This window comes from Psittacula echo, assembly GCF_963264785.1.
Source record: "Psittacula echo genome assembly, chromosome: 1".
Taxonomy (NCBI): domain Eukaryota; kingdom Metazoa; phylum Chordata; class Aves; order Psittaciformes; family Psittacidae; genus Psittacula; species Psittacula echo.
Window position 1 is genome coordinate 32,737,453 of NC_137735.1, and position 24,309 is coordinate 32,761,761.

The 24,309-nt window shown below is 37.8% G+C and overlaps 2 protein-coding genes across 6 annotated transcripts in view; one reads left to right on the forward strand and one right to left on the reverse strand.

The window, feature by feature from the left end:
- Positions 1-15,267, forward strand: part of VPS37A (VPS37A subunit of ESCRT-I) — a 27,862-nt gene extending 12,595 nt beyond the window's left edge. For 4 of the 5 annotated variants that reach the window (XM_080639216.1, XM_080639218.1, XM_080639217.1 and 1 more), the window contains exons 10-12: positions 689-832; positions 1,509-1,589; positions 1,817-5,778. In XM_080639216.1, the coding sequence (XP_080495342.1) occupies positions 689-832; positions 1,509-1,589 (225 nt within the window). In that variant the 3' untranslated portion in view covers positions 1,817-5,778. Of the gene's footprint in view, positions 1-688; positions 833-1,508; positions 1,590-1,816; positions 5,779-10,855; positions 10,948-13,327; positions 13,429-15,053 lie in introns of those variants that run through there. The other variant, XR_013958909.1, reaches the window with a different exon arrangement.
- The window catches only part of MTMR7 (myotubularin related protein 7), a gene marked incomplete at its 5' end in the record, with an annotated part of 44,573 nt that continues 28,793 nt past the window's right edge, over positions 8,530-24,309 (reverse strand). Inside the window, 8 exons of the mRNA XM_080639215.1 lie at positions 8,530-11,309; positions 11,778-11,904; positions 13,683-13,823; positions 15,019-15,219; positions 16,604-16,653; positions 17,401-17,526; positions 19,500-19,609; positions 23,521-23,653. Coding sequence (XP_080495341.1) covers positions 10,953-11,309; positions 11,778-11,904; positions 13,683-13,823; positions 15,019-15,219; positions 16,604-16,653; positions 17,401-17,526; positions 19,500-19,609; positions 23,521-23,653 — 1,245 coding nt within the window. The 3' untranslated portion in view covers positions 8,530-10,952. The remainder of the gene's footprint in view (positions 11,310-11,777; positions 11,905-13,682; positions 13,824-15,018; positions 15,220-16,603; positions 16,654-17,400; positions 17,527-19,499; positions 19,610-23,520; positions 23,654-24,309) is intronic.

Here is a 24,309-nt window from a genome sequence, read left to right on the forward strand (position 1 = left end):
AGCATCTAAAATCTATAAATATCTTAATTTTGCAGTTCTGGCTGTGTATGTACTCCTACTGAAGAAGCGAATCATGTTCTTATTAAGTACCCAAACATATTAGAGGAAAAATAATGAAATTATATTCAATAAACCAAAAAAAGCTTTGAAGTTTATAAGAACGAAAGAATGAGCATACTCATGGGTTTAGATTAGCAGCGCATGTACTTCTTGAGTAGGTGCTTTGTCCTTTCCCATCTTCTTCTCCAAAAGGATATTTAAAAGCTGAAAAGGATTTGCTTTTTTACCTTTTCATACTTCTTAGGCTCACTACTGCCTCTCAAAAGGTGACCCTTTTTATTGAAAATGCTTGAAACACCAGTTCTACTCAGAAACCATGCACTTAAAAACCTGTCAGATTTCCAAGTTTGAATGGTTTCTACACTTTACAATAAAAGTTGAAAAGCTTTATATTTGTGAGAGTGATTGTGAACCAAGACCTAAACTAGCAATGCTTTTGTTTACACTGAATAGTTTAACAAGCTATTCTGTTTCCTGGAGATGAAGCTCCATCTGGTCACTTAGGCTTTTATGTAATAATGATGCTGTATTTGTATATCCCATATTTATATAGTCATTTGGCTTTCTTCTTGGAAATGTAGGTTTTGATGGACAGTTTAATATTACATAGAAGTTTTTATCATCTTAGAGTTGCAGTCCAAGTGCTCTGCAAGCCAGACTTAAAGTAGCTGCTCATGAAGCTGAAGAGGAATCTGACACTATTGCAGAAGACTTCTTGGAAGGCAAAACAGAAATAGATGACTTCCTAAGTAGTTTCATGGAAAAGAGAACGGTATGTAATATACAAATAATTCTAATCTGAGAGATACAAAACACAGTGAATAAACAGAGTTTCAGTACTCCTGTGTTGGAGTAAGCTCCAGCAGAGGAAAAATGTATCCCTAAGTGGCTTCAGTCTGTTTAGACTATAATGTGCATTCTGAAGGCTCATATGTTTAAGGTGGGAGTGCGAAGCTCTGCTGCATTTAGACCCTGATCCTGTGGTGTTGCAGATAGTTTTGTGCCGCTTTTTTTCTATATCCTGTATAGGGAAGATAGCCACATTGACAGCTTTCAAATTGGTAAGTAGACACAGAATGACACATTAAGCAACCGTAATGTTTAATTGATTAAACCTCTTAAACTAATTATTCTGTTGATGGCTATCCCAGAAAAGTAACTGAGGTTCAAAAACTACTGTTCTTGCTTATGCTGTGACAAGAACAACTTACTGAGCAGTGTACCTTTCTGTAAAGTTGCCTAAGAAATGCATTTCATAACGTAGAATGTGGATGGAATAATGTTGTTGGTATAGATAGTTGAGCCTGAAGCTTGGAAGGGAGGTGGTTCACAGGGCTTTCCGTTTTTTTAAGGAGCCTGCAAGGTAGCTAAATCATTAAAGACAAACTGTAGTGTGCATTATAAAATATTCCTTTCAGAATTCACTCTTCCGGTGTCTTGTTTTGTAGCTCTGCCACTGTAGACGAGCCAAAGAGGAAAAACTTCAACAGGCAATAGCGACACACAGCCAATTTCATGCTCCACTATAGGTAAACTGCTGCTGTAATGGTGGTGGTAAACTTTTTCTCTCTTTTTGCGTTTTCTCATTGTCACACACTTGCAACTTGCTAATTGCAAATAGATATATTACAATGCTTGGAGTTCTAATAATGCTTTCTGTAGAAATCAAGTATGAGCTGTATCTGTTGTTAGTTGTATTTAAAACATAACTTCTGGAGGAGTTAAAATATCTAATTATGGAAATTTGTCTTTACAGACTTCCTGCAAGCTACACCTGCCAAGAGAACGAGTGAAAAACCCAATAAAGCACACTTTTTAATAACTATTATTTGCAAATAAGCATTTCATCTTGTATGGTTGTATTTATAGAAGAGATTGTATACAGAGTTGGGATGGGTTTTGTACAAATTAGAATGTCTCTTTATATTCTCATTGTACTCAAGAATTCTTCTATTGCAATCTTTGCACTAATTTCCTGTATTTATTGTTGATAGTACTTATTATATTTAAGTTCCTGCTGCTATACTTCATTCTTCAGAGATTAAATACCTAAATATGTAATTTTGACTAGCTTTTTACATTTTTATAAAAACATAATTCATATCTTTTGTATTTTGGACTTTAAACATAAGAATTGGCTTGATCTATGGAAACATTTGAGATAAGTAATGACAGGACTTTGAAAACTGAAGAAGTTCAATTTGAGATTGTCAATGGATCCAAAACCTGTCCTTTCTTGAAGCCAGAATGTTTAAGAACAGGTGTGTTTTTTTATTTTTAAGTTGTATAGAAAACTGAGTATAGCCTGTATTGTGTTTTGGATTAAGCAAAGGATGTGTTGGAATAAATTATATTGGAATCAAAATAGAGTAAATGATCTCTGCATAGATTTGATATGTTGCTTGGTAGCACTGATGCACTTGATTTCAGGAGTGGCTTGGTATCTACCACTGGAATTAAACACAATTTTCATTTAACAATTTCATTTTCATATTTGTTTTTACTTAAAGAAAAAATAATCAGATCAGCTCCCAGTGTCTGTTTATGCAATATGAATATGTTCATCGTGTGAGGAACTCAAAAGCACTTTACAAAAACTAGTTCTGAAGGTCTTTGTGAAGTAGCAGTTATTTGTTCCTACTTTTAAGGAACAAATAAACTAATTTGGCTGGAGTTGCATAGTGTGGTATGATAAGGCCAGTGATAGAATTTGGAAGTGAGACTTAATTCTGCCCCTTAATCACTGAATCTTGCTTCTGGTGAGCTGACTGTTTTTCAGGATGGCAGTATATATGGTGAGAATGGATAGCTCCAAGTGCAGTGTTCTGTAATAGAAAAATATAGCCCCCAAATGCATGTATGTATGTTCTGTCTTGCTCTTGCAAAAAGACACATTCTTTTTCTTAACCTTGTTGGTGCATTAGGTTTTCACTGAAACAAGTTCCAGAAGAACAGAAGGAATTGTACAGTCTGAAAGATAAATAAGATAAAGCACTGGTTAAGTAATATATCAGGAATCCTGCTTCTTTCTTGTCAGGAAGCAGTCTGGAGATAAACCTCTTAGCAAAAGTACTCCCTTTGTGTTACCTAGATGGGATCACAGAACACCTCAGATTCAAATCTCAAACTAAAGCATGGTAGTCGAAGTGGGGACTTTTCTATATCATTAATGTACAGTCAGTCCTAAACGCAATGCTCTTCTAGGAGAAAAGTGAGTTAAGAAATCGTGTAAGTCACTAGCCTGTGGAACAGACTTCGTGTGGTCTTAAAATGGGACTTTAGTCTCAGCCCTGTACAGTACTGGTTGTCTGTCTTAAGCTACTGCCTTTTGGGGTAAGTAAACTATTCACTGGTATTTGATGGGATTTTAATTTGTAAAGATGGTCTGAATTCTGAGGTTAGATGTCCTAGGGAAATAGAAATATGGTCTAAAGAAGATACTTAGGTGCCAGAAAAAATCAACAGGCTTTAAGTGCCATGGTTAAGCAATAATTTTAGAATATCTTCTTCCAAAACCTGCTTCTACTGGCTGTGTATAATACTGCTTGTATACTGACATAGCAGTTCTGCTAATGTGCTAACTGAAGCCCTAAATAAAAATAAGATTGTGTAGGTTTTCAGGTGGTTCTGGACTTGGGTCTCTGAGTAGTGTGGTTTCTGCAGCTGTGGAGAAGAGTTAGATTTAAGTCATCAGTGTTACCTTCTTGGCAAACTCCATCTATTTTTGTGCTGAGTGTATAAGTTTGGTTTGGATCTTTTTCTGAGTAGCTAGCTAACAATCTTAAAGACCAGACACACAGTTCTCTAACAGGACTGTTTTGTTGTTGTTTCTTCCTTGTAAGCAGAGAAAGGAACAGATGACCAAACATCTTGTGCTCTTCCTGAGTTGGGCTTCTGTGTTCTTTATACATTTTATAATGTCATGGAATGACAGAATTCTGTCCTTACCCGCCCCCTCCTGTTTACTATTATGTGATGTGTTATGGTGCTTCGCTGTGGCTGAACTCTAGCCAGATGATGTCCAGGGGATTTACTTCCCAAACTAGTGTAAGTTGTCAACACTTGAACTTTCCTTCTTACGTTACTTTTGTGAGCGAATTTACAAATTCAGGACTTCTCTGTGGAGTTCTGATGATAGTAGAGGCATGTCTAGAAGAAAATCACACTGTTCAATGCAAGTTCTTAGTACAGTGTTCGTTGTTCAGGGATATGAAATTCAAGGTCTTCTGTTTTCTCCCTTTCTATTCTATATCTCATATTGCTGTTCCTATTAGGGTTCTCCCCCCACCCCACTATTTTTTAGACCCTTTTGCAGTCACAAACCTGTCCTCTAGAAAAGAAGTCTCTGTATTCAACAGTAGTGTACTGAGTTAGCTACAGGTATCCTATCACATGCAGTTACAGCCAGCCTGTTCCTGGCCTGTAAAGGATAAGCCAACTAGCTGCTGGTTGGCTGGTTTGTTATCTTTTCTTGTAGTCCTACACTGGTTGTGCCAATGGGAACGTGTTTTCTTGTAGGTAGTCCTCATACCTTCACCTGAGTACTTAGAACACTGGTAACATTCTGTCAGTTAACGTCTTTTGGTTTCTAGCGCCCTGTTAGTTCACTGTTAAGTACACTCTTTACCTGACTTGGCCAAAGTGTGGCATGTAGATATAAATCCAGCTTTAAACAATTCCCTATGAAGTGTAAAAGAGTGGCAGCTGCTGTTGGAAGCATATTCTATAATCCTTTGAGATGTGTCAAATGAGCTCTTCCAAAAACTGGAATAATAGGGTACATACAGTGTCTTGTTTCTGGCGAGCCTTGCACTATGTCATGCTCATGCTGAAATGTTCTGCCAAGTGGAAAAGTGAAGTAAATGAGCAAGAAATACAAGAGTAAAGGAGGTAGCTTGTCTCTGATGTTGCAGCAGTTTGGGGTGAGGGTACCTTCTGTATTGTAACTGATAATTGAGTCTGGGTTTTGCTTAATTTTAAATTTTGCTGCTGAATGTTTTCTTGGCTCTGTTTAGACCTCTTGTTCCTCCCTGAGTTAAGTGACTACCTAAGTCCAGAAGAGAATTCTCTATATAGCAATTGTAATTGATGCTATTGCAGATGAGAAATTTCAAAATGTAAGTTTAAAATAAGTAGATTTCATCTTAGAGTGGTCTTGTATACAGCTGGTGTTAATGGTACATTCTGCTGCTGCTTATAGAAAAAGCTTTTTCTAGATTTCACAGTGTATTTGACATGCTAACCTTTCTGAAAGATGGGGATTATCAGGTATGTACAGCTATGCTAGCCACCACTGCAAGCCATAGGCTATACTAAAGTTAGTTCAAAGTAGTAGTTAATGATCTACTATAGTTCTGTTGTTTGCTCTGTACATACTTCTGCACCTTTGCCACTTTGGACCTTGGCCAAATGTGGAAGTTAGAAATATTTTAGTCTTGTTTATGTCCAGTTTCTTTCTATTTCCTTCAAAGATGAGAAATCTTTCTAAAAGAGAGATTTAAGAGAACTTCAGGTAAAACTGAATTAAAACTCTGGCAACAAAGTTAAGTCAGTTATCACAGCCTTATTGTGTCTGTTATTCTGAACCTTAAATGCTGTAATGTGTTCAATTTACAAATAAAGGCTTTGGGATTTTTAAGATGCCTTGTATTGTCTAACCTGCATAATGAGTTGGGCATTGCAGGACTTTTTGGTTGGATACAGAACTGTGTTGGAAATGGGTGCAGTAAACTACTCAACAATGAACTTTATAATCTTTGTGTGTAGTGATTTGAGCTTTTCCTGTTTAGCCCTTTCCACAGCAGTAATTCTTAGAGCCACCTTCACTAAAGTGGGCTTTGAAAAAAAAAAAACCCATACTGCATCTCTGGCTACTGCTTCTGTAAATGCCTTCTTTTGGTCACATACCTGTAGAGATCAAATTTATATGCAGTAGTAAGCTACAAAGCAAGCTTGTTTATATAACATGGAAATATTTTAACGTAAAGAACCATGTTCTTTAGTCTTCAGAAACAGAAGAAACCAATCTAAATAACCTTGACAACCAGCAAACTTCAAAATGTGTCCTTGCCTGAGCTCAATCATAGCAGTTCTGGTGGACCTGTAAAAGTTTCATTAGCTTCCTTTCTGAATGGTTTATATTAAAAGACTAAAAGTTTATTTTAAGATTTAACAAGATTTGATTTCCTGCTTCCAGATGCTTTACTGGCAATTTAAATAACATAAAGCTTAATGTTTATTTTACCTTCTCATAGCCCCACTCTCTGGTAATGTTTCTGGCCTGTCTGAATTCTGGCTTTGCTGTTTACTCAGCCCTAGATCTTTGGCACATTATTCAGTAGTCTTAATACTGTGATAAGTTGCCCTACTTTCTACTTACGTCACTCTATGTTCCTCCCTTCCCAGATGACTTGTCAGTGACTTACCCATCCTTGGAGGATTTTTCTGTCACTGTGGTATTTAATGGTCTCTGCACTACGGAGTGTAAGGGTGACCAGCCACCCTAAAAGCTACATTCCGCTGTTAGCCTGCACATGGAGGGACCCCGTTGCTGCAGCTGATGTTTGTGATAAACTTTATGACTTGTATGCAGATCAGGGCAGCATCTGCATAAAGGCATTGAGCTAGCTGGTCAAGAGTGACAAAATGCTTATCTCCATTGAAAAGGCTACCTCCTTGTTGCTGGGGTTTATTGCTATTAGTTTGTGTCACCAAGCATCTTTAAAGATGTGTAAACTGATGCTCTGGCTTGCCCGTCTTCAAAGAATATGGTTCCCTGCCTTACTACTAATTTTACAAACAGCTTTCCTTCCTTGTCTCCCTCCTTTTACATACTTTGTTCTTTTCCTGTCCTTACTTTTAATGGTATCCTTCAGTTTGAGTTGTGCCCTTCAGCTTCTTGTCAGCTTTTCAGAGTCCATTACCAGTTTACCACCTTTCTCTGTGCCTTGCATAGAGCTACCAATAAAAGCAGCTAGTGAATACGTGATAGAATCATAGAATAGTTAGGGTTGGAAAGGACCTTAAGATCAACCAGTTCCAATCCCCCTGCCATGTGCAGGGACACCTCACACTAAAGCATGTCACCCAAGGCTTCATCCAACCTGGCCTTGAACAACCAGGGATGGGGTATTTACAGCTTCCCTGGGCAACCCATTCCAGTGCCTCACCACCCTCTCAGTAAAGAATTTCTTCCTTAGATCCAATCTAAACTTCCCCTGTTTAAGTTTGAAGCCGTTACCCCTTGTCCTGTCACTACAGTCCCTGATGAACAGTCCCTCCCCAGCATCCTTGTAGGCCCCCTTCAGATACTGGAAGGCTGCTATGAGGTCTCCACGCAGCCTTCTCTTCTCCAGGCTGAACAGCCCCAACTTTCTCAGCCTGTCTTCGTATGGGAGGTGCTCCAGTTCCCTGATCATCCTGGTGGCCCTCCTCTGGACTTGTTCCAACAGTTCCATGTCCTTTTTATGTTGAGGACACCAGAACTGCACACAATACTCCAAGTGAGGTCTCCTGAGAGCAGAGTAGAGGGGCAGGATCACCTCCTACCTGCTGGTCACGCTCCTCCCAGGATACACTTGGCTTTCTGGGCTGCGAGCGCACACTGCCGGCTCGTGTTAATTTTCTCATCGACCAGCACCCCCCAAGTCCTTCTTCGCAGGGCTGCTCTGAATCTTCTCTGCCCAACCTGTAGCTGTGACAATGATCTGTCTGTTCTTTAGATTATGATCCTATGTACAGAAAACTTTAGTAGTTTGATCCCATTGCCTTCAGTGTCTTTAGATACATATTTTCATACTAAGGAGCAGCCTGAACCTAGTGAGGCTGACATTAAACCACAGAAATCTATAATGCTTTTCTGATCCTTTCTTTCCAGAAGTTGTGTTCATGTGTGTCCTATTTCAGATTACAGTGGGCTTATGCCAAATTTGCAAGGATTTGCAGCAGAGGGAAGCCCCCCCCCCCCAAAGCTACAAGGAATCAGTGTAGTTCATATAGTGTGGTTTTCTCATCACTTATCTTTCACATTCCTTAAAAAAACGCAAAAATAATGCAGGGGTTTAAAAACGCTCCCGCATAAATAATTCAATAGACAGGAGCCTCTGTGTTCTTAGTTATCAATTGTAGATTCCTCCACAGCTTAAACTACTGGATTCAAGTATTGAATTAAGGAAGATACAGAAATTCTTTAATCTTGGTGACAAAATTACTCTTCAGTAAGTGAAGAACTATATTGCAAAAATTAGGAAAGCAAACCTTGGTTTCATTCACTGGTGTGAAATACCATAATACTTAATGTTTATTTTAAAGTGTTTCTCAGCAGGCTAATAATGCCACAGTTACATACATTGCAATGAAACAGCAGTAGCTAATGCAAAATCACAGAGGGCTGCTAAGTAAAAGCTTAATATAAAATGCTAGTGTGTTGGTATTTTAGTTGTAAAGCTAGTTACAAAGAGTTGCATAAGCGACGTGAAGACAGCACTTAGAATTTGCATATATTGCTGTTCTGCATTTATTTCTAGACATGCCTAATAGGACACAATACCATCATACATATTTTTACATTTCAAGATTGCAATAATATTGCACAGGTTGCAGTAATATTGCCCATTTTTAAACTCATTTTTAGGCAAAATATTTGTGTGTTTTGTTTTTATTTCTGACTCTGCAGCATGTTTCTTTAGCTTGAGAAAACCCCGTTCAAAGTCTCCTTTAATACCATAAATTTTACAGGCTATATTCAAAATATGAAACATTTTAAAAAGTGCAATTAAAACAAGGGCTTTCATTTATTAAAAACTCATAAAGTTAAAACCCAGAAGGCTAGATTCTCAACACAGTGTAGATCCTAGCTGTATTTATTTCATTTGACATACAATGATTCATCAAATTGAGGATCTGGCCTCAATTGGTGTTAGGAATTGAATTATTTTTTCGAAGACAGCAGCTCCCTGAAGAGGGCATCAATAATGCTGAAGTTTACCTACTTATTTTTAATAACCTAAGTTCACAGAACAGAATGAAAAGCCATTCTGTAAAAGCAGAGTGAATAATTAAAGCTTCTAAGTTGAGGTATATTTATATAATTTAATTTTGCCTGTAAGTCTGTATTTGAAGGAATCGTATGAAATGCAATCAATGTAAGCAAATCAATGTAAGTAAACTTATATTAGTACTGCTTTGCTTTACTAGAGTTCAATACCACATTGCCTTCAAGCAGGAAAGAGCAGCCATATGAAATATATTTTAATTGCTTGCTTCAATTAAAAGGAAAAAAAAAAAAAAAAGAATTTTTGAACAATTAAGACCTAAAATAGAAGCCTTTTTAGTAAGTTTCAAAACATAGAATCATAGAATAGTTCAGGTTGGAAAGGACTTTAAGATCATCTAGTTCCAACCCCCCTGCCATGGGCAGGGACACCTCACACTAAACCATGCCACCCAAGGCTCTGTCCAACCTGGCCTTGAACACTGCTGGAGATGGAGTATTCACAACTTCCTTGGACAACTTGTTCCAGTGCCTCACCACCCTTACAGTAAAGAACTTCTTCCATGTATCTAACCTGATCTTCCCCTGTTTAAGTTTGAACCCATTCCCCCGTGTCCTATTGCAACTGCCCCTGATAAAGAGTCTCCAGTTTTTTCAGTGGTTTCTTCTGTACCTATGATTATGAAAGCTGTTACTTCCACTCTTAAAAAATACGAAAAAATCTTCAAATGAGATTAAACTTTCTGTCATGGTGAATCAGTCTTAAATTAGCATTGCGTGCTCAGTTCAGGTTGGCAAATACTAAAAGGGAAATCTTGTGTGAGGATAAAAAGCCCCCAGCCTTGGTTGTGGTTAACTTATTTTGAACAATAAAATCTGGAAGAAATATTCTTTATAACAGTTCCTTTATGGACATAACCTTTCTTTATTTCTGAATTCAGTGATGCTTCCATAAGTGATATTTGTAAGGATTCCCTGTTCTTTCTGCTGTATATGTACTTCACTCCCACCCATATAAAACATTTTCAAGTAGGAATTAAAATAGGCTGGAGGTATTTGGGGCTTTATTACCTTCAAAATTTTACCTTTATATCTTACCTTGGTTTGAAGCAAGGGTAAGATATCAACAATCTAACTTGATAATAAAACATAAAGATGCTAGAGCATACTATCTAATGTACTTAAGCATTATAAAGGAATATCATTATAAAGGGATGCTTCTCCAGGAAGGCTTTGTAAGTATTGTATCGTTACAAATGGGGTGTGTTCATGTGCAGCAGCAGCTGCTGCTTACAAAGGATTTCTTTGCAGGATCAGAGCTTCATTTATCCCCTAAGCAAGCATGCCCGTTTGTTAAGTTTTACTTTGCTGCAAAGGATTTTAATAGGAGAATATGCAAAATATTTGTTGGAATTCAAAATTTAACACCTCCCATGAAAAATAAGTGAAGAATATACACACTGTCTGAAGGCAAAAAAGCTCTACAAAAATAAGTTTTGACTGATTCACCAGTAAGCCTAACACTAAGAAATCTTCAACCTTGTCCCTGTGTGTAAGAGAGTAGTTTGGAATTTCACTTCTTTGGAGAAGAACTATTATTTTGTACAACAAATAACTATGGAAATGTACAAAGTAAGGAATAATTACGTACAGCGTTGATGAAGTTAAATACCACATTGGCTTAACTAAATATAACAGCAGATACTACCTTTCTTTAGCATTATGTCTGTAATAATGGCTTGTTCTGCTTTGATCTTTACTTACACAATTGCACAGTTCCCTTTCTTTGGATTATTTCTTTAGGCCACACACCACTCCCATTCTTCATCTGCTGAAAAGATCTCATTCCGGGCTGCGAAGGACTTGACTTCATCTGGATCCTCACTGTTGTGAAGGTATTTCAGACCGCCAGAAACACAGCCTCATCTGAATCCTTGCCACTGTCTTCACTAGGCAAGCAGCCACCCCCACTTGGAGACCTACAGCTTAAGTCTTCCACACCAGACTCCTGATCACTGTTAGCTGAGAGGTCGGGATCAGAGCTTTTCAGGTTGTCCTGTGTCAAAATCAGGGCTGAATCTTCATCCCCTTGTGAAGGGCTCCGGGATGGGAATGATTTCATATCGTTGCTGTACTCCTGGGGAGTGTTAGCTAAGCTGTTGCTGGAAGTAGAAAGCCCTAAATCTTTGCTTTGCTCTTGTTGCTTACTCTTGACTTTATTATCATTTAATTGTGATTTCTGAAGGTTCGCCAATCTCTGAAATAAAGATAAAAATAGGTATTAAATTGATACAGTTAGGGCCTGCTAATCCTCTTACTTGTTTCTGCCTTTTTTTGTTTTTAAATAAGTTCAGAGCCTAACCCAATTTGCACCCTTAAATCTGCCTATTTGCATTTATGGAGTAAGAGAAGTGCACAATTTATTACAAACCAGTGCTGAATTGCAACATCCTGACTTAAAATTCCTTCTGAGTTACAGAAGGATATAAAATTCCTTTCAGGAGTAGTATTTGTGCACCAACACAGGTTAAATTTTATCCCTAAAGAAAGAAAGTCCACTGTTGTGTCTTAAATATAAAACAGTAATTTCTGTGAGAACAAAGATGACAGCTGAACATCCTCATGATGGAAAAGAATGTAGCATGTAGGGGACTCTGCAGTGTATGGAATTGAGTTTCATTTACCATCAGTTAAGTCTGAGGCATCGAGATCAAGTGTTTATTACCTCTCCTAAGACCTCCAGCTCTTCTTCCAGCTGCTGAGTTTCCTCCTTCACTGCCATCAGATAATCAGTAACTGACTGTCGAGGATGCAACCCCTTTTCAAAGCGGTTGTACATACCACTCCAGAACCTGGAATTGACAGAACGTAATTGACCTCAGCAGTTTTCTCATTTGGTGAGGTGGCATCAGAAGACTGAAATACACAGGGTTTTTTATTTGTTTTTCCAGACGCATGTTGTCCTAAATGATCCATCCATGGATCATTCATCCTTCGAGTGCATACACTAAGTTCATTGAATATTTGGTAAGATACATGGTTCATTTGCGTTGGCTCTGTCCTGAAGATGCAACTCTGGACATAAACAGCTTGAACCAATTATGGTGCCCAACAGAAAAGAAAGATGAGCGTACCTTGGACTTGGATCCCGTGGTTGTGGGTTCACTTGTGTTCAGTGAACACAAGTTTTGGCTGTATTATTTTCTTGTTCTACACTCTGGGCTTTAGAGGAATGGTACCTATAAAATAGCTGAGGTTGAGGGCAGCTTTTCATAATCCTAGTTCTCAACTGCTGTTTAACTTCCCATGAAGTCAACTTTGAAATTTTATGTGCTTGTTTTTGTCTGGGACAGGAGAGGGGTTGGTGAGGGTGGTAGTGGTAAGGTGCAGCAGTTAACAGGCTTTTTTTTCCTCCACTGAATAGAAGAGTGTCCTCTTAAAATTTAAACTGACATTTTAAACTGGCCTAAGGAAATGGCATGACACGCATATGTTATCAAGTTTTCTTGTTCTGTGGAATTGTTTGACAAACCTTTATTTAAACAGCTGAGTTGATCTTTTGTTTTCAGGAGGAAAGGACTTGAACTGTAAGTCTGTAGCTTACTCTAGCATTCCTCCCATCTTCTGTCTTCCTGGCAATACATGGCCACGGTCACACTCTGAGCATGTAAGGAGTTCACCAGACATGCTCCTTGGTGGAGCATGCACGTACCTTATTATTCCTACCCCAGCAGTATACTATTTAAGTCATGTTCCCCTTTAAGTTTATCATCTGATAGCTCATGCTCAGAAATCTTCATACACCCAAGTAATTCCATTAAAATCAACAGGATTACTCAACTGATGGAGGATATGCAGTATCAGTAGTTCTTTTATAAATCCCACTATCCTAAGGAATATGATATTAGTGACTATTTTAAAGTTGTTTTAAAGTGGATGTGACCTGGAACAGTATTTGTTGACTTTTAACAGGTACTTTTTACTTGCAACTAGAAAAGAAATTAGTCAGTTTTACCTAAATCACAGTTTTCATTAATTTCTATTCAAGTTCTCACAATCTTTGTTAAGATTAATGTCACAATTATTACTATTGACATTCTGACTTGAGTAATTATTTCTAAAATTATGATATTTTATTACATTTTGAAAAAAAACTGTATTCTTTGAGGTATAGCGACGACATTGGGGAATTCTGCTGTTTGTTTTACTGAACACTTGTTTTAGCAATGAAACTCTATCATTTCTTGAAAGGTCTCTTTTTATTTTTGACACCAGTTGATCCAAATAAATACCACAAAATCATGGAATGGAAGAAGCTGAAATTTGGAAACTGCAGACACGAACAGACCTGAAAGAGACATTTCTCAGTGGAAAAAGTAAGTAACCATGAAATTAGGACACACAACTATCAATATAGCTTTAATCTTAAGCTTCTTTTCAGACTAATACTGCGTTGTGAAATGGTGCAGAGGTGTTGGCTGATTATGAGCATACAAGGAACAAACACATAGCATCTGAGACTGAATTTACTCCCTAAAAGTCACCTTATGGAATGAGAAATATTAAATACAAAGGCACTGTTCTGTACGAACACATCCTACAATTCTTAGTAGCAAGTGATTCTACCTACTTGTACAAGAAGTTGCATGGAACCATCTGAGGGCACAGGATCCCTTGGGTTTTACTGTGGTCAGGTCGATACAAAGGATTCAGGTAATCTGCACAATTTTTCCACAAGTGAGCCCACAATGAATACGTTCGTTCTTGGATTCTAAAAAAATATATATATAATTAAAATATATTAAAGTCAGATATAACTAAAGCTTAGTTGTGACATCCAATGCTCTGTACTTATTTATAATCTGCTTTATACTTCATGAACAGAATTAGTCTGAAGTTGCAAATATAGAAAAACAAGAGACTCATATTCCTTTGTTGGTCAGTAAATGCAAAATCCAATCCATTTCCTATAAAGCTGGAGCAGCTTTTGAGGTGGTTTGGGGATTTTTTGGAGAGATAAGGTGGAGAGACGGGTTCCTTTGTGAGTTGATCGCTTCCATAAAATTAGCTTTCAGACCAATCTCTACACCAAAGGGATCCCCACATTTAAAAGCACTCCTACACCATTAAGCTGTTCATTTCTCATTAGGTTAGGTCTTGGGATAGGATGCTTCTGAAGGTTTTGACTTTAAATGGACTATGGCACTGAGGCAGCTCTGCATTTGAGCAGTGAAAGGGGCCAAATAGCAGCATCAAGCAACAACTCTGTTCTGCCTCTAATGACTATTGCTGATAGGATCAGGATGCATGAGTAAATGGTGGGTATCATGATGTATCCGAGGAACCAGGGCCTCAGAAGCAGATGTGAACAATAGCAAGGCCAGGAATGATATTACTGTCTCTGTTTGTGCCTGGGGGCAGGTAGGTTAATTCATAATTGCTTTGGGGCCAGACATGAGGATAGTTTGCTGGCTCAGCCTCAGAGAGAGCTACCAAGCAAAAAAACTGTTCATAAGAAATTATCTAAGAAATCAGGAATAAAATGTCCTGCCATGAGATCCAAAGACAGGTTAAAACACAGAAGAGCAGTGACTCTTAAACTGAGAACTTAACTAGAGTTAATATCATCTTGTATTAGAGCTACAGTGACAGCTTGCCTTGTTTGTTGTCAATGCTGCAATAAAGGTAGGGCCACATGGCTGAAGGGCTAATGCTCCTGTCAGTTTTCCCTAATCCCTGTCACGCACGCTGTGGATTAAACTCCCAGCAGAGCCAGACTGCAGGGGATCAACTTTTTTTTTTTGTATTAATCTGTGTTGCTAGAAGACAACAGCCAAGAATTCTATGCTGCACCGTGCCCCTTAAGAAAGCACATACAAGTAGGCTGGCAAATGTCTGACTCTTTGATATGCCACCACCCACAGGCTCCACACATAAATATGCTACTAAAGAAAAGACTTTCATACTTCAGCTCTCGTCTCTCCTTCTGGCTGTTACACAGGAAATTCCCAAACTGGCAAGAATAGATGTGATGCTGTATGTGGATGAGGAATCTCTCATTGAATTCAAAGGCACAAGGAAACTGTTCCATTAATTGCCAAACACACTCAAGGAACTGGTCAATAACAGGGGATATCTCCTTTGGATCTCCGTCCAAGTTGCCATACCTGAAACAAGACGAAATATGTTCAATTATAACCTGAAATCCTCTAGGAAAACTGAATTAAAAGTAATTAAAACAAACCCCTCACTTTTACTGTGCAAGGTTCATTTATAAAATCTCAACTGCCGGTATATTTTTTTACTTACAAAAATTATGCAATATTTGTAGAGTAGAATGAAGGCAGAATTTATCAAATACAAACAAAAATAATACTTTTATGGGTGTCTTGTTCCTGGACAGCTACATGTTTTAATACAATTAGTATAAAGTTATACCACAATAAAATAAGTCATAAGAATGACTGCAGTGACTTACTGACAAAACCAGACAATAGACAATCACTTAAGTCTACATAATAGGAAGAAGCATTTTCAATCAGTTATTCTGCATATCTATTGTGTGTGTATATATATCAACCAATGGAAATTCCATAAACATCTAAAATCAAAACTTCTAATTCTACTATTTTAATGCATCAAAGAAAATATAGCAATACTGTACTGCAAACCAAAGCTAGCAGTGGTGATTACATTTCATAGTATCTCTCACCACTGATAGACATCTGACATATCATATGAAATGTAGTAATTCCTGCTAGAATTTCACAAATGGTGTGGAGCTACACAGATTTCCTGCAAGTTTTGGGGTTTTTTTTGAAACTACAAGACATTCATATTCAAATCAAACAATATAATGTAATTAAACTCCAATATAAAAATTGCTTTTTTAATCTTTACAGAAACTAAAAGGAAATGCAAGAAAGAAAATGTGGATGTTTATCCATGTCTAAATATATAAATCCTTCAAACATTTTTATTACATTAAAGCAGTCACATAATGGACATGCAAAATAACTTGTCCAGATAGATGACTTTCCACTTTGCTTTACTTGACGTTTCTGAACAAATCCTGCTGTTTTGTTAGAACAGAGTGTAATAGGAGGAATGTGTTTTATGTAATAGATAACTTGCAGACATGCCTAAGATGAAGTATTGTCCTGGAAGATGCAGACTTTGCTGATCAGGGACTTATATGAGGCGTCTTGGTACTACTGAAAGATACGGTGTAATCCAAAGGGATTTTGCAAGCCACATACACAGTACTTTCCTTTCACATGGCTCTCTCAATGCTTATAGCAACTGCAAGACCATCACTGAGGATTCCCAATAGTAGTCTTGGAGTGCATGTATAGGAAAAGACTGATACATTGGTACGAAAAGATTTGATTTTTCCACGCAGCAAAATTACATTGTAGGAGAAAGGGTATGGTGGTTTCCTGGGGACATTCTGTTTGTATACTTTGTAATGCAAGAAGGAAGTAAAATTGGAATGGAAACAGATACTGACTACATAAAAATATATACAGAAAAACCTTAGGACTGCCTTACCTGTGATTGAATTTGTGACCAAAGGAAACCCAGTCTTTTTCAATTAACACCTAAAATGAGAATATTGCATTCAGTGTTGTGGAGCAGAGCTGACACATGTTGAAGCAGGTGGTGCAAACAAGCAGTATTGTAATCCCAGTTAATTCTTAGATTAAGCAGAACAATGCCAAGAAAGAATGATGTAAGAAAGCAGTATTAGAATCTAGGATAACTTATAGAATAAGCAGAAAAATAATAAGTGATGAGCACTGCTGCCAGCTCAGGAGAAGTAGCACTTTGCATGGATGCAGGTAGGATGCCAGTATTTCAGCACAACTTCACTTAGCTTGATCCATCTAAAAACATCTCAAACATCTTTTTAATATGTGATCAGTAGTTTGGTAAGCATTCCTAGATGCTTTACCAGTGCTGTATTGCTTGGGAAAGGAACAGATTTTCCAACATAGCTGCGCACTGCAGTTTAATGTCTAGAGAGCACACGCTTCTGATACTCAAAACTTCACTGATCCCTGAAAATGAATATAAATTCTTGCTTGGATGAAAGCTCTTTGGGCTGCAAGAGTCTCTTGTCAAGGTTGGGAAAAAAAAGATATAAATGGGTGCCCAACTGATTCCCACCTTTGCTAACATTTCATACAGAAACTGGAAGACTGTAACATGGACAGATAAAACCGTTCCTTCCTACTTAAAAAAGAAAGTTATATTTAAAGAAAGTTTATTTTCCATCAAAACCAAAGATACTCATCTTAAATGATGCAATAATACTTCATTTACTCTATGAAAGAGAACCTGCTTACCATGAATCCCTTCACAGTTCTGTAATACGGATCCAATAGAAGGCTTGCTACAGAGCAAACCTGGGCTGTCCTATCCCAGCCATCAGAGCAGTGAACAAGCACACTCACACCTTCCTCAGCCACAGCCTAAGGACACAGAAGAAGTCAGAAATTTCACAAGTAGGGAGAAAGGCAATAGTAAGAGAGGAACAGTGAGACAGTGCAATGTAGAGAGTATTAATTTGGATATTGAGAGACCTCATTTGTTTTTTACTCTGCCACAGATTTTTAGAATTGAGTGTTATTCCCCTCATTTGAAAAGTCTTAATCTCATTCCATCCCATGCAACATGGCAGCTGCAGCATCACCCATATATGCTCCACTATAGGAGGATTTGGGATCTGTTTCAATTAAAATACGTCAATCTGTCAGAGCAGACAACTATCTAAAGCAGATTCCAATGCAGTTAATGCTCTAATTCTTATACCAGTAATAGAACAGCCATACTTCAAGTATGGCTTTTAATTTTTCATCTTGATGTTAAATTCAGTAACAGCAATGTCTGCTTATGATGCCAGCACTAGTGTGGATATTATTACAACACACTGCATTGCACACTTGTGACATACTTCTTGAAGTTTGTGGGGAAGCCCATGGAAATGGCAAACTTCCATATCTAATAAATAAGATTGCGTCAGTATCTTTAATGTAAGTAACGGAGGTTGGAGCATGACATTTTATACATAAACACATAAAGAAGAGATCATACTAAGTTCTCCCCAGTTTGGTTTGCATTATTTTTGGAATTTGAGGTTGTTTTTTTTTCAAATTTGAAGGGGTTTGGCCTTTGTCATTTCTGAAGAAAAATTAATTTTAAAAGTAGAGAAATAAAGTAGGTTAGGGAAGATACTGCTTAGAAAAATAAACATTTAAACTAAGTTTGGGCTTAATAAAGAACAAGGAATTATAATAAATTATCTATGTTTATCTCAAGAGACAAGTAAATTCTACTAAAATAGAAGCCCTGTGGGCAGGCAACCAACAACTGAGACCGTGGAATGGTACAAATGAGAATAGGTCACAATGCATGTCCAAGGAGGCACGAGAAGCTAGCAAGCACAGGGACAAAGGATCAATTTTTTTTGGACCGTATTTTAAGACTAGCCATGGGGGAAAAGTTGGCAAGAGCCAATGTAAATGACCTGATTTCTGTAAGATAATGAAAGCTAGTAGGGCTGGGAAAATAGCAACATGTATTTATCTTGCAGCTGCTGTTCAGGTAAGAAACAGTTACCTGCTGAGCAGGAAGAAGCAAAGCAAGAGAAACAAGCAGTTACTGAGAAGGGAAAGCCAGGAAGTTTTATTCATATGGTCGTATGTAGCAGGACAGGTGAATAAAATGGCATGTAAGAAATTGTAACAGTAATCTCAAAAATAAGAATTGAAACAGTAAAAGGCAAGGAAGGGGTAATAAAATTAAAACTACTGTCAGTAGATGATAAATTCCTGCATTACTTTGGGTGGGATTAGGAGAAAAAAAAAAAAAAATCATATTAAAGCCACCGGCTCTTTTCTGAACCAATTCTCAAGTATGTAAGAGTAGAAACTGCTAGAGTTTGGCCATGGTAATGCACAGGATTTGGTTTAGGAGGTGAGTTTTGTTTGTGGCTAAATAACTCAGAGGGGATAACACAGTAGCTAATATTCCTGTATTACAACTAACATGAAAAGAAGTAGTCCTCAAACAGAAACCTTCAACAAAGAAAACATCCAGAAATCAGTGGAGGAGGCAGAGGAAATAGTGAAAGAAACAGTGACAATCACTGCTGAGGGGTAAAGTACAGACATTCAAATACCTGGCATACCAGATACAGGCTAGTAGAGGCTTTAGTACATTTGGATTCTTTGGTGAAGAACGCAAACTTCTTTTTACCATATTAACAAAATGTCCACACAACAGCACCTAAGAATCATCCCCCCTCATATATGAAGCATTTCAAGATGGGTTTTTTTTCAGATACATCACTGAAGATAACAGAAGTTACCCACAAGCAGAGAATTTGGTCTTCAGTTTCTGTACCTGGTTAGTGCAAGGTTAGTTCTCATTTTACACACTTTACCTTAGCAATAAAAATGCCAGCATCCATAATGGCTTTGATATGCTTCAGCCAGCCAGAATTTTCTAGGCCCCACAGAAAGTCACTCATTGAAGGTGATTTCAGCTCACAAACTGCAAAATAAGCCACATCTTTAATGTACGGTAATCATAGACCCTGAGGCTTTCACTGACTGCTCAACCAAAAAGTTATCTCTTCAGGTATCCTCCATATAAAACATTCATCTTTCGAAAAGAATGGCTACTTCACAGTCAAAATTACCACTGAAAAAAAAAAAAAAGCAGCATATATTTAAGAGTGATGGGTCAGGTTTGCCCCAGTATGTTGATTTAAGTTAAAAAGAGAAGTGTTCAAACCCTGAGAGGGGATCGTGTATTTAATAATGAGAGCTTGGAAATGGAAAGCATACAATTTCTGCTCTCATACAGACAGACCACCTAAGTGGTGCCACAGTTTCTCATTCACAGCCATATTTGCTGATGAAGCTCTAAGAGCAGGCCCACCAAACCCAGCCATCAGCATCACCACAGATGATGGTATTTGAGTGAAAGCAATTCACTCAACAGTTCTCCATCTCTGAATGAAACATTATTAAAACTTCACTTAGGACGTATTCTGATGGTGAGGAAAATCTGTAATTCATCAAGGAAAATACTTTCCTGAAAGCTTTCCAAGCTCTATGCCATGTTTGAGAAAAAGAAAACTCTCCCAGTTTTTACAACATTTAAGTTTCTACCCTGCTGCATCCAAGTGTGTGGTTTTTAATATTACAGAGTTTGTAACCTCAGAACAAAAAGAGGGCAGTCAGAATCTAAATCAAATCATAGAATTGTAGAATGGGTTGGGTTGGAAGGGACCTTAAAGTGCATCCAGTTCCAGCCCCCCTGCCGTGGGCAGGGACACCTTCCACTGCACAAGGTTGCTCAACTTAGCAGCAAACAAATACTCAGCAGTATTTGGTGCAATCGGTTTTCAACAGCAAGACACTAAATTCACCCCATAAACAGACTATACATTTATTTTGATCCATGTACAATTATACTGTCTTTTAAGGAAGAAGATATTAACCAGTGAAATGCATTTAAGGAATACAGTGAAAAATGTCATGGTTTTCACTGAGTTAATGTATAATCTATGAATTAATAATGTCTTAGTAGATCTCTTATCCTCTGGAAATTTTCTAAAGAACTCAGTTAATTATGGCCATTATGACCAGTGGCACAACTTTAGAGTCCTTCAATGTAATTGGAATTTGGTTTTACAAGCAAAGTCAGAGTTTATACCACATCCGAAGACATTTTGCTGCCTTAACTACATTTAATTCAGGGGGAAAATAACCTAATGTGTCCATACAGAGTCCTGCAATCTTTATACATTGGGCCTCTTCCAGATGGTTATTTTAAAAGTAATTTTTGAAGGATATTTATAAAAATGCATAGATAGCAGCACTGAAAGCAAACAGCTTTTCACATGATTAATGCTCCTGTGCAGATGGAAGCATGACCAATTAGTAGCTGAATTCTGGCTGAAGGTGCTGTCTCTATTTACAAAAGCCCAAGGTAAGGCTGAAATAGTGCTTTTCTCATTCCCACTACCAAATTAGAGTCAATATTTACTGGCCACTTCACTGAGCAAAGTTCAGACTGTCCAAAAGGCATACACTGTATATTTCACATGATTTTGGCTGCCAACCTGGACCTTAATACTGAGTTCAATTATGAATTCAATTATGAGGCTTACCCTACAGGGAAAAGGTGTTTCTATTTCAGCAGAAAAAGCATCAAAATCTTGGAGAAATAAGACCTGAGGCACCCACTGCGTGGGCACTGGAAAATCAAGAGCCCCTGCACAGAACTCATAGAAATCCAGTGGCACTGCCTTCCCCAGTAAGGGAGGAAGAAACAGGACACATAGTGGAAACTGCCTCTTCCACCAGTGAAAGTACCAGAGGGGGACGCTGGACCAGTTCCCCCATTTCTAGCAGGAAGGCCATAGGTAGAGGAAGGATAGATGCTGTGGGCCAAACCCTCAGGGCTCTCTTTCTGGCTGATCCATTGCTGAAGTCAAAGGATCAGGGGGCTGCTCATGTATCAGCAACTACTCCTGGTATGAGGGGAGGAGAAGCTCATATTGGGTGTTTAAATACAGACAGCATTTAAATACAGACAGGAAGAAGCAGCATGTGGGGTCATCATCTCAATGTACAACAAATGGGGGTCAAGTCTTGGCTGATGCCTGGATGTGTGGCAGAATTCTCCCATCACAAACACCAAAAGGTAGCCTCGGTCAGACCTTGAATCTTTACTGGGAGAAGTCCTTGTGCAATATTTCTTTCTAATATTAAAAATAATTTCAAGGAGGTTGTGACCAAGATTAAATTATGACAAGGATCTTCATGCATACCTCTTTTTAAATGAAAATTTTAAAAATCAGTGCTATACTAAAGCAATATGAGGCAGCAGAGACAGAAGTAAACATTTTTTGGGGGAGGGAAGGAAACTCCAGCATGTTGGAATGCATTTTATTTCCAGAGGACAGTCAAATCTCAACATTTTTTGCAAAATTCTCATTGTCCTACAAATTTGATCATTTTATAATGATGTATTTTGCCCAAAATTAACATTATACAAGGGGAAATACATGTTAAAGTTAAGAGAAATAAAATTGTCAGAGTCAGTAAAATTACAAAGCCGAAACCAAATTTTTTTACCTACTCAAATAAATCATTGACATTATTACAAGTATAAATTAATTTATTCAGCTTTTCCCTAAAGAAAAATCATTGAAATGAACACATTCCTAATATAAGTGCATTTTCCAATAGAAAACTCAATAATCAATTTTTGTTCAAATTTCCTCAGCATTGAAAGTTATTTAAAATTGAGTATGGAAAATAATCTGCAGTTTCTCATGTGAAGAAGGTCCTCCAACCTTCACTTCTGCTTAATTCCAGTACAGTGAATGAAATCGCCCCTGCACTTCTGCAACACATCAGACCCATTGTGTCTTGATGTCCTTTTTTCCACACCGTACACTTCCAAGCAACAATGCAGCACACATGAAACATTTTTCATCAGCCTCATTTGTCTTTTCAGAGGTTTTTATGTACCTTGTAACATCTCACACCAGATCACGAGCCGCAGACATAGCCATTTTTAAAGGCCACCGAAGAAACGTGAAGGGAAATGGAAAAAGAGAAAACCTATGCAAACTTATGCAGCACCTTGCATGAGAAAAGCCCTTCTCGTCCACTGAAAGTCATAATTTGTTCTGAAACAAAAGGACTTGAAAGCCTCAAGTGTTTGAACTAGCAGATTTATCTAATTTCCAATCTTATCACCAGGTTGCTAAATAAGAGATTTCAACATAACAAATATAAAACCTATGAGAAAAGCAGATGTTTTGCACATACGGCTCATTTAAAAAGAGATGCTAAGAAGGAATGTGCCCCAAGCAGCCGGAAGTGTTAAATGAATTAGAAATTACCTTGTTACAGATCAGTTTGAGCTGTGGGCCTCTCTCACAAACTTTTGGCTCAAAAATAATACACAGCACTGTCCATGCAGCCAGGCTGATTGTTTACTACTTTAACTTTTAAACTGAACAAATAGAAGAACAGGTTTATTCACCCAGCCTCTCTCCTAGCCAAACAAGACTTTGTAATGAGCTAAAAATCCTTCTGTTTTCCTCCCTGAGACCCTTAGACCAAGGAATTAAGTATAAATATGTCACAAAGAGAGTGACTGTTTTACCTGCATCACACTTTACTGAATTATGTCATTGAAGTAAATGATGCCTGGATTTCACCCACAGAACAAGGTATTTGCATGATTAGGAACTCACCACTAGTTGTGATGATGCTCCACCGTACAAGTCCCATTAGTCAGCAGGCAGCTGCACGCAGCTGCAATGGGCAAAGATCTCCTTTCATACCTGTTTTCACTACTGCTGATTTCAGAGCAGTTACCCTGATTTGAATGGCAGAAGGCTCAAATTTTTACTCTAGTTTCCAATAGAGCATTACCTTCAAGCATTTTCTGGAGACTGTTTCTCATGACATGGATGTTCTCAATGCCTATGAACTGAAACTTGATGTTGGAGTAGTTGTCCTCATTTTCATATCCCTTCCCTGCTGCTCTGTTTGCCATTGCGTTGAGCTGGAAAAATAGGGAAAATTAGTTGCAAACCCAGTAGCATGCTATTTTCAAAACAAAGATTGTGGTCTACTGCAATATATCGGTGTGATTTAAGTCAGGCACAAATAAGAAGCATTTATCATGGTGTCAACACAACTGGCTAGGAGTCAGGAATCTTTTACAGCCTATTGCATGGCACTGGGCTGCTGAGCCTCTGACCTCTATTTTACACACTGGAGTGAAATCTCATTAGTGAAGTTAAACACAAAAAACAAGGCTTACGTAGGGCTCGACAAGAGCATAAAGGTTTTAATTTGGGTTTAGAAGACTATTCTGATTTAATTTTTTGATGAGCATTATGTTTACTAGCAGAATATACCCAGCAGGTGGCAGTGTCTTATCTGCCATGCCCCTGTTTCATAACATGTACTCTAATGTTGCCCAAGTTACTCTGTTTTCTGCTCAAATCATCCAAAAGTTGATACAGCTTACTTCTTTGAAGCTTGGAATAATGAAGAGAGAGCTGGAGTTCTTCCTAAGTTTATACTATTTTGGCTGTAGTTGTATAAGGCCACAAAATAGTTGAATTAACAAAATTACCACAAATATTTTCAGTTGCAATGCAGAACTATCAAATATTGTACCCTGCTTCAGCAAAAAATACATGCAATTGGAAG